The 11,378-nt window shown below is 35.0% G+C and overlaps 1 protein-coding gene across 1 annotated transcript in view; it reads right to left on the bottom strand.

Annotated features, from left to right (window-relative positions):
- Positions 1-2,166: 2,166 nt before the first annotated feature.
- Positions 2,167-11,378, bottom strand: part of SLC15A4 (solute carrier family 15 member 4) — a gene marked incomplete at its 5' end in the record, with an annotated part of 29,899 nt that continues 20,687 nt past the window's right edge. Inside the window, 2 exons of the mRNA XM_085321062.1 lie at positions 2,167-3,638; positions 7,341-7,499. Coding sequence (XP_085177188.1) covers positions 3,490-3,638; positions 7,341-7,499 — 308 coding nt within the window. The remainder of the gene's footprint in view (positions 3,639-7,340; positions 7,500-11,378) is intronic.

Below are 11,378 nucleotides of genomic sequence, written 5' to 3'. Positions count from 1 at the left end.
CTCTGGGTCCAGCCAGTACCATGCTCTCAGGTGTATGCATTACTTCACCAATAGCATACATTGATTAAAAAAAAAAAAAAGAGTCTGCTTCCACAAAGATGAATTTGCATCTCAAACAACTGACTACTGAAATCAAAAACATCATTGTAATGTGTTTCTCCAAAGAGCTTGTCTGCACTAAGGTAACTTGCCCTGCATATAAACAAAATCACTGGGATAAAGCTTTTCAAAAAGCAATTTCAAATACAAAAAATACTAAGAACTCTATACATCTTAAGACAAATTTACTGTTGAGCTGAATTCTTGTCTGATAAAGTGTCAGCCCTGAGCAATTAAAAAAAATACAGAATTAACTATAGACTTTTAAGGGAAATACTGATAGATGCCTCAAATACTGTAATTAAACTCACTTCTTTGGAGATTTATAGAAGCAGAAAAAGTGTTTAAAAGAATCCTGTTTTCTGAAGAGGARTATTCAATATAGACATAAAAGCACAAAAGGCCCAGGAAAACAGGTCTTCCTGTATTATCAGAAGAGCTGCAAGTTATATGAGCTTGTATTCTACGCAAGACRTAGCCCATACATCCACCTCACGATCTCAAATGAAACGCAGGGTCTAGGGCAGCTGCTTTTCATATGTGATTAGATTATAGCTTGTTAYGGGCATTATAAGGCACAGGCTTATTCTTTTCCACAATTTATTGTGGATAACAGTAATGAACTTTAGGWAGCTGTATGCTGTCATCTTTATCAAATGCTTGCTTTTCAATGGTGTGCGTTGAATTTAAGATACCTGGCAAAGTCAGAGGCTTAGATATGTCCAGTAAGGTGACTCCTGTTAGATCTTTTTACTGCACTACAACAATCTAAGAAGTGAATATAACTAAATGCAAATTGTACTTTTTAAGGTATTCCTTTAATGAGGTGCTGTGCTCAGTCACAAAGTTAATAGATTAATCTTACTTATGCGACTGTAGTGGGAATGCTAGAAGATAAGAAAGGAAGGAAGAATCAGCTAAAGGCCTCAAAAAGGCCTCATTCTTTTGATGAGAAGTGCCAGATTAATCTTCATAAATGGTCATAATTACTTGTGCCTGGAGCTTAGCCAAGTCATTCCAAATAAAAATTAAATTATACAACTGATTGATTGCAYGTTCAGTCTCTTCTCCAGAGTGTTAGAGCAAGCAACCCTGGCCCTAAAGAAACAAGCAGACATCTACTATATGCTTGTGACAAGATAAAAGGTATTCCCTTAAATAATGAATAGCCACACCTAATATTTATGGACAATATTCTTTCCCAAATAATCTGTACCAGGTTTAATATTTTCAAAGGTTGCCTGCATAGGCTGTCACAGTTATTGTTAGACCTCCAGTTTACTTGGTAGTCTGAGGATGACTCTGTTTTTCATAAAATAAAATTCTCCATAAAAGTCCATTTTAACTATAATCAGCAGTCCCATGGTAGATGGGAAACTTATGAACGCTGTTAAAAACATTTAGACTTTGGGGAAAAAAATAGGTGAAATTAAGTTTACTTACTGGAAAAGGGGAAAGTACACAGTCAAASTTGATGCCATCTAAGACTAGCAGCAATGTTTCTCAGAGTAGTAAGAACCTTTTGGAAGAAGGAACACTTCCAAAAGCAAAGTCTTCATAAACTTAGTTGAATAATACTTAGCAAGCACAATATAATTCTCTCTTGATTATAAATGCTTCAGAAATTAATGGAATAAACATTATACACTGCAGATTTATCCCTATGTCAAAACTGCATGACTGTGAAACAGCAGATAGCAAAAAAGAAATCATTTGGTTTCTTTATGTTCCTTGTGCAGTTTATACCATCTTAATGGTAGGCCTTTTTAACTGGTTGTAAATGGGATATTCCAGAAACACAGCACACAGAGCTTTCAAAACAAAGTTGGAAAATAAATACTTGCTGTTTTTTCCTCATTTGAGRTATTAAAATCTGAATAACTAGTGAAATTAAGTAAACTGCTTTGAGTAAAGCAATAGCTGAAGCATCTCCACTGATTCATCTTTAGGTAAAGACAGGACTGCTTGAAGGCTTTTATATTATCTGACAAAACAAATCAATGTACTTTTAGATTCTACTAGGATTCCAATGTAGGCTTAGGAAAATAATGGATAAAGAACAAAACATTTGCTGTATAATTTTATTCACCTAGAAACAAAGGGTCAAAAGTCACAGCATGGAAGTTCATTTTATTTTGTAAACTTGTTAAAAAGATGTCCATGTACAAAAAAAGGACAGTTTAACAACTTAAACGCAGATAAAAGAAACTATAAAAATTTAACACATTAATAAAAAGTTGAGATTTCATTTTCTTTCTGCATAATTTCTTGCAAAGTATTGCTTTCCATACTGCTCTGCACACAATCTGAAGTACAATTGTTAGAATCACTAAAGTTCAAGAGGCTGAATGTAAAACCATGTGCTCTGCTATAGGAATGTGTTGCTGAAAGGTACAAGCCCTGTAGCATGTCAGAACTAGGACACAAGACTGAAGGAACTGGTTAGAAGGCTTCAAAACTGATGATGTACATTCATCTTTCCAGAACCCAATTTCAATTTTTTTCCACCCCCTTCAAATATTTAAAATATTCTTTATGGATATAAAAGCATTAGACTGAACATACACAGAGTTACCAGATGTATGTTTCCATATTGTCCTGATACAGCTAATGCTGATCATAAAATAAAAACATTTCCAAAGCAAAATCATTTCAGTCTCAACTCTTTATTGTGCACTAAAACCTGGATCAGCTATGTGACAAGTTACTGAAACCTGTAATTCAATCTTCAATGTTGGATACTCTTGACTGCAAGTTTGGACTTAAATCCTTGAGATACTTCCAGTGGAACATCAATTATAGACTACATTCCTTTTTAAGTCAGAGCTAATCTGCAATTTAATTTGTCTCTGTCTCTCCCCAAAAATTACTTTCAGGATTTATACATTTTCCTTTTTTTAACCATTGCTTGAACTTCCTGTAAAATGTTTCTTTTTCTGTGTGTCTTCAAGGTAAGCTTGAGAYTGTTGGGTGTCTCTCTAGATCCAGAGTTCTTCACTTAAGAGTTTTTTCAGTCAGGACTAATCCRCATTACAAAAGCTTTCTATGGTTAGCAGTGACTTGTTACACTCAATTTCCAAGTGTAAGTAAGTGTCCCAACTTTCAAGAGTTAAGTAAACATCTCAGGCTTAACAAAGAGCAACTTGAACGTCTATAGTTAATACACTTCCAAGATTTGTGTTTGTCCTGCCAGGACGTAGTGCAAGAAATGAGCCCTGCCAACATAAGGCACTTACCTATGTTATGTGAGAGGGGGCAGGGGCGAGAACTCCTGTAACATGCAAGTCTAACAAAAAAGAGTCTCACTGGAGAAAACATAAGATCTCATAGACTCAGGGCGCTGCCACTTCATTGTGGGCTGCTGTAATGAAGTCTGCTTCACAACAGTTATCAGATCCTCCCATTGGCAGCCAGCTCATTAATCTTCGATTTTTGATGATCATATTTCACAGAAACAATAAGGAAAAGCAAGAGAGTGGCTCCTTGGATGGCAGCCAACAAAAAAAAATAATAGTTTAACTGACAGCCATTAATGTTACCTAGAAAGAATTAGGGAGAAAAAAAAAAGCATAAATAAAGAATATACAGCTAAAAATATTAGTCCCTTTGATCTTAAGTAATGAAGACTTTCCTGTAGCAATATGGGCAAAACCAAACCATATGATATTTTCATCAGACTGAACTTTTTTTTTCCCCCCAACCAATTATCCATAACAAAAGATTGAACTTCTGAGGAAGACGCAAAGTCTGAAGATTACTTTCTTTTGTGCTCCCATTGCTTAAACTAAGTAATTTCCCTGTGGATACACCTCTTGCAGTGTGATTTCTCTTAAAAAAAAAATGCAAAAAGCTCCTGTTACCAYTGTAAGAACTTTGTGCACACAAAGACTATGCACATCCATCAGTGGGCATGCTTCAGGAAAGTCAGAACAGTTTTAAAAGGCTAATAATTTTTAAGCCTGGTTTCTTTTGCTGTAAAACCRCAATTCTTTTCCGACTTAAGATAAAAAAGCTGGAAAATCTCACTGTTTCTCTTCATGTATGATTTACCTTTTTTCTCAGTGTAAGCAATAGACATMATTTACCAATTTTTGTACAGATAATTCATTTTAAAAGTAACAACAGAAAACATCCTTGGGGTGCAGCCATTAAATGGATTTGCCAGAGAAATTTCTGCAAACAATCTGGACTGTAAACTGTTCAGAAACAGCTCTCAATGAAATGCAACATTCAAGACAAAAGCAGTGCTAGATGTTAGCTCCCTAATGGGATTCCTTTAACCTGGACAAATAATTTTGGAGACAAAAATCAGCTCTCCAAAATGTATTCTGTATAGRAGCTTGTAGATTTTGCTTTCTGTGACTATTCGGTAATATTTTTTACTTTCTGAATAGCCCTGACTAAATTACTTGGAAAGCAAACAACAAAGCAGGATTTGTGTAAAGCATTGAAGCATACACATGCAACACTCCCTTCACGCATGCAAGTCCTTACAACACTTTGTTTAGAGACTCTAGCATCAAAAACACTCCTCCAGCATCCCTAATCAGTACCTATGCTACCCATTTTGCCAGTACTACCAAGTGACACTCATACAGACTAGCAACTAAAGATCTTTTACTGTCCTTGTTACATATGCTTTTAAGGAGCTTAGAGAATATACTGAAGTGATAAGATACTCTTTTTTTGTTTGCGTGTTTGTTTTTTAAAAGCCCTTATATTTTACAGCTTAACTGAAATAGGTAAAAATATCAATTTTTGTACTATGTTTCTGTACTACAGAGCCCTCTCCATCAGTCTTCTCAGCCTTACTTAGCRTTTCATGGTGTCTGTGCACGAGGAGGCTGGTACCTCCCCCTTCTTTGCTAAGCCAAAGAAAGAAAATAGAAAGAATCACAAAAATRTATGTTTTTAGGGAAAGGCTTTGGCAACTTTGTAGGTATAAAGCAAGCAGTTATGGCAATTTTCTTTCAGCCTTCTCTTAGAACAAAGTTTAGAGCTCAAGAAACCATATGCAGTTTCTTTTGGTTCAATTCATCTTCGACACTCCCTTGAAGTTGTTATAAATTAGTGATTTGTAGCACATTAAATAATGCTAAATTAAGAAAGCTCATTGCTAAAACATTATTCCTCTATTAAGAAATGTAYACTAATTACTGCTGTGTTTCCAAGAACAATATATTGTGGCTCGTTTCCAACACGCTATATGAGCCACAGCCAACTGGACCATTATAATAATCAAAAAGGGTAGAGAGAGTAAAAGTAGTGAAGCMTACATCCATCCTTACAAGCTGTTCATGCAGCATGCATATAAATGTTCAGATTAAATTACTTTAATTACTGAAACTTAAGATTCAATTAAATGAATATATAATAAAGTGCAATAAAATTAAAATGAGTCTTTCCTTGACATTTAAAATACAATATACATGTGAATCTCCATTTCAAGAGCAGACGTGTTTAAAAAGTAGTAATTATCCTTTATGAGATGGGATATTAACTCCACGAAGTCTGTTTTTGCCACAGAAATAACAGTCATTTCAATGACAGCAATCAACACTGAACTGCCAGCAGAAAGTGAACATTCTTGCTAGGTTTAGGAGGAACTCAGTTACCTCAGATGGGATCATGAGTTAATGTACTTAGCGTAAGCAGTATAAACTTGGAGCTGTGTTTATATTATGCAGCACTGAATGAAAAATTCAGAAGTCGTTCGTTCATAAAGCTTCCTTCTTACATTTCTTACCGTTGAAAGCCTAAGTAAATTTTAGCTGTGAATTTGATATTAACTTTCAATAATGTTATAACAAATGAAATTAATTAAAGAGGAGAAAGCCCTGTTTATTCCCCAGATATAAACAGTAAAAGTAGCAGCAATACAAAATGCTACAAATCAAAATCACCCACTGAGTGCTTCAAGCTTGACCCAGAGGTACAGCTGCTGAGAAGGTTCACCTGTACAGCAATCCTTTACACTGAGAAGGCTAGAAATACCCACTTCTGACTGCTGCCCAAAGGATAGTTCACTGAGCTGAGTAGCTTATTCAAAGCAGCTGACCAGCCAGCCATGGAAGGGTAAGAGATTCTAGTTCTAACCAACTTTGGATGTATTTGGCACAACCCATATATTGTATGGGAAGAATATTAGTGATTGTTTTCTTTAAGCTGCTTCAGAAAAAAAAAAAGCATCAAATATTGCATACATTAATTTGTATCAAATGATTATCCTATTTAGCACTTATCAATGTAATTAGCCCTATACAGAACTGTAAAAACAAGATGTTCTTCCTAGGATGAAAATGAGCAGGGAAAACTGTCTCAATGTGATTAAATTTTCATTTGGTGAGGACACTTGCATAAAGCTRAGGCTATTTGTCATGTTTTGTCATTTACAAAACAAAGATACCAACTTACAGCATAAGTATCGTTTCAGACAGCGTTACTCTCTGGTAGCATCCAAATCTAGTTTAAATGGGAAATACGCTCATGCTAAATTTAAAGCAAGTTTGGGCAGCACTTTTAAGCTRTGTGTACACAGCAGGGCTAGCATACAGTTTAAGAACTGTTTACACACTCCTTCTGTTGGAACTAATTAAACCAGTGACTATGGTATGATTTTCTGAAATTCCCAAGGTGCCACCTACTGGTGCCAATAATTATTTTTAATTTCAACCAACAATACAAAACAMAAGTTACCTTGGACTTTAAAAAAAAGTATAAATAGCTAGCAGACAGAAATACAAACCTAACTCATGGTAATTGCCATGAAGTCTTTTGAAACTAGAAAATTAAATAATCACTGAAAGCAAGCTCCGTACGTTTTACTCCCCGTWCCTCGAGAATGTAGTTTTAGTACTTTAGAGCAAATATAGTCATCTTCTTTAAACTACATCAGTAATTTAAATAATTTTTTACTGACATACAAAGATTTCTAAGCAATTTCTAGTGATAAAATGGAAWAAAACAACAGTTGAACAAGTAATTAACAAGCTCTTRCAAAGGTCAAGTAATACACAGGTGTTTCCATGCTTTCAGAAGTACAAGGTACCATTGTTTTCCATAGTCATGTTAATTTGTAATTACAAGCAAGCTGAAACTTTGTCTTTAACGTAATAGTAAATAAATTATAAAGTCAAAATAATACTGTGTTAAGCTTAGAGCATGTGGAACTGTAGTAGCTTAACTGTTTCTGAAGGAAGCCTTTTACTTTATAGAATTGGAATACAYTGAGAATAACTTACCAAAATCTGTATGATTACTCATCCAGCCAATTTCTTTAATAGACACCAGTGCCAACAGTCCAGAGCCAACAAATGATCCAATCCCCGAAAAGAAAAAAAACAGCCCCATAATAGCACTCTGCATGGATTTGGGAGCAGCTGAATATGCAAATTCYAGACCTGTATTAAAAGAAAAAATTGCATTTGTAAGATATAAGAAATAAAAGTAGTTTGTTCTAGTTCAGTGTAATAGAAGTTATAGATGCATACTACTTCTAGTACGTTACAAATCTAAAACTAGCAGATTTCAGAAGATAGGGAAGAGAGGTATTCAATCACCATCAATTTCCAGGTCCCTCTAATTACCTTAAAAGCCCTCTTAAAGGTCATCAGTATATGTTTTATATCAACCCATAAAATAGACAACATTTGAGATGAGCGCTTTGATCTCACTAGTATTACATGTTCAACATTAAGAAATCTTCTGATGCAGCACGATCATTTCTCCATGTAAAATTTTCCTTAGAAACAGCTTATATTTCTAGGCTTTACTCATTTGATCTTCATCAATGAGTAATGACTTAGAAAATAAAAATTGTATATGGAAGTCCAAACTAGAAATGATTTGCCCTTCATTTATTTGTCTTTCCTCCTTAACAGAAATTTATTAAAGTCTAACTTTGTTGTAATGATGGTTTAGATAAACGTGGTGCTAACACTGAATCATTCTGAGAAACTAGCTTAAAACTTTGCTAAACGTTTTTTTCTGACCTAGGCCTGAAAGTTTTCTGAAAGTAGGTTTCAGAAACAAATCTTGGTCCCAATGACTGTCTGACAAAAGGAAACYGGCAGAATGACTAGGGCCCAGCCACTTTCCCTCTTTCTAATGCTAGCTGAGAAATAGCCTAGAGATGCAGTAATTGCTTTGGCATGGATGTTCGAAGAACCTGCTGACTCCATTTCCATGTCCCCCATTTCATTTGCTTCTGAATTTTCTATCTGTTGGGTAGCATTTATAAAGCACATGGCCTTCCTTGCTGAGAACAAAGTACTCAAGAACTGAAGGAMACCCTTGCACTGACCATGAGCATTTATTTTTCTCAGAGATACAYGCAGCCACTGAGTCTGTATGTGCCCACAAATAAATTAATTGTAGCTGGAAAGGGAGTAATTAATTTTAATTTAATTTTGTTCTAGAATACTCTGGGACCACTGCTTGTCTGTGTATTATTTTAAGTATTGTAGAAATGGAACTTAAAGTTTAAGCTCTCCTCACTTAAGTTTCAACCAGTAAAAGTAGGAACAACAAGCTGGTGGTACCTACTTAAAAACAATCTGTACTACTGAATTTGCRTACTGACAGGACACACTGGGTTAGGTGCTGCCTTGCAAAGACTAATGCTCATGATTAGCACTGTTTAGAGCAGTATTCCTGCCAAAAATCAAATAGSATTATTCACAAGAGACAGTCAAATATGGCCTTTGCAGAGCTTTTTCTCTGAAGGACGAAATGCTTGTTTCAAAATAGGCTGCCTCAACTGAAATTAATGAGAGCATCCRCTACCTCATCCATCGTTTTTCTTGGCAGAGATAGTATTGTAGACGTGAAAAAGGACAAATCTTATGTCTGCATAAYAAAGGTATGCTTTAGTTTCAGCATCACTGTTACTTGACTTTTGCTACTCCAGATAGGATTTAACAGAAATACACCTGTATTTCCCTTCAAGAAAAAGCTTAACACTTCAGGCCAGTCAGGTCAATTGGCTTGTTGCGAGGGAGCAGCTCTGTTCTTGTAAGATTCAGAACTGTATGTTCTTACTTATTGATCTAACAGCATTTTGCACTGGGTCATTAGAAATCTCAGATAACCACCATGCTGCTTCTCTTTTCCTTTTCAAAGTGTCAACCTAGAAGAGAACCGAAGCATTCTTGGTGCAACTCAGCTCTGCACAGCTCTAAATTGAAACCAGAATGAGACAATATCTATAGGGATGGGAGAGGCAGYGAGGTGGAAACGGGGAAAATGAGTTTTATTTAGTTTGAGAATTAGAAACAAATTTTTTTTCAGTGTTTTATCACTAAAATAACAATTCAGATTTTTCATAGATGTATTTATCTGGCTAATCTCCCTTTTAAAGAAAAGAAAACTACTTTCATGACAGAGTAGCTTGTTCTTATCCTCTTGCTAAATGACTGTAGCTGTCACAAGTCTCCAGAATATCAGTCACATTTTGGTTACTAAGCTTTGTATATCCTGAACAATTTAAACTCAAGTACATCATATGAAGGAATATGTCATTGTTCATTTAGAGATACATTGGACTTGAGTATTAWTGCTAAAAAAATATTTTAAACTCAAAACAAAATAGCTATAACACTATGCACTTTTTGCAACAAAATAAGCCACTCTTCTAAACCTGAATAGTGTTTCCAGCAGCCCTAACATTTAATCTGGCATAAAGAACAMAAAATCTTTTCTTTGTCTTCAGAGATATTCTTGCCTGCTGGCAGCCATTGATAAAGATTTCATGCTACCTCAAACAAGCAGTTTTGAGATTAAACCCTCTYGTTGGTGTTGTCATGTGAGATTATSATTCCCAGCTAAATAAGGGTGCTTTAAGARGATTGACAGAACAATACAAAAGATTAACGCAATGTGTGTCATCTTTTTAAAGGTACCTCAAGTGTAACTAATGTGGCATAATAAGAATATGCTTAATTTTACAGTAAACAAAAACAAACCTATGTTTCTGCTCTTACGGTATTTAGTCCTTTTTTGTTCACAATAAATGCTTCCAAATCAGTATAGCTTTATAACCATTAACATGTTRCTTTTCCTAAAGCTGAAGTTCAGAGCAAAACAGATATCAACGTTTAATATCAAATTGGTAAAGTATGTTCTATTAAGTCTTGAGGGGCCTTCTTAAAGATATTAAAAATTCAGCTAAGATAGTGATCAGAAGATGGGGAAAAAAAGCTTTGTAAAACAAACTGAATGAAAGTGTAATACACAAAGCAATTAAGATCTGCATGGACTCTCTGGTTCAAACAGAAGCATTTGCATTTTTTTTCTAACATTGGCCAACTAACAGGTTTTGAAGTTACAAAGCTGTTATTACARATGCAGCAAGTGCAAAAGAACAGCAGGGTATTCACATAAGAAGAGCGTAAGCTTAAGCTTTTAAGATTTTACTTCCCATGAAGAAGCCCACTGAGAAAGTACAAACAATCCTCAACTTGSAGCTCAACAGACACTGCATCAAGCCCTTGACCTTTTCACAATTTGCAGATACATTTGTTACTTTTTGCGTGGGAACAGCAATAAACTGATAATAGTGATTGACAAAGAGGCGAAACAAAAATGTTTAAGTAGAATAAAAGTTATTAATTTTAGCATGAACACTAGCATTTCCTGTAAGTAATYTGCTTGCCTGAGTTCAGATTAAATTGGCATGATCCCTGAAGTTGTAACTAAAGGTAAGTAACTCATTTTACTCTTTTGAGAAAAATACCAAATGTAGTGTTATTTTTAATAAGTGACTCAGCTGAGTAAGAATTTCATCTTTAGATTTTTAAGTGTTAGGATTTGTGATAGCTGTTGTTCAAACATGATCAAATATACTATAATACAAGACAGCAGTGACTATGCCAGACAGTTTGGAAGAAAAGTTTACAGCAAATGAGCAGATGATCTGTGTTAATTCTCAAGTAGCTGGGTGAAAAATGAGGGTAAATATGGAAAACACAAGAAAAGTGTCTCAAGTGTCACAAAAGGAAACAAGAAAGAAGAAATGGTCACCGAGTTCAAAGCTACGATGYATAAGATTAGACGGCATGTAATATATGCATTGCTTTTGGAAAAACAAACAAGCTGCGTTTTGCAGTCCTGCCATACRTGGTCACAGCAAGGGTTAATATGCTAAAATGAAGCTGGCCTTTTATGCAACCTCTAAATAGGCTAGATTTTAAATATGTTGAAACAATTTTATGAACTTTGACAACAAAACGTTATCAGAAATATAGTACCTATTTTAAAAAGGGATAAAGCTGTTTCAGAGA

This window comes from Rhea americana, unplaced genomic scaffold (genome assembly GCF_003343005.1).
Source record: "Rhea americana isolate MKP2758 unplaced genomic scaffold, rheAme1 scaffold_68, whole genome shotgun sequence".
Classification (NCBI taxonomy): domain Eukaryota; kingdom Metazoa; phylum Chordata; class Aves; order Rheiformes; family Rheidae; genus Rhea; species Rhea americana.
The sequence above is the reverse complement of the archived record's forward strand: the minus strand, read 5'-3'. Positions and strand labels throughout refer to the sequence as shown.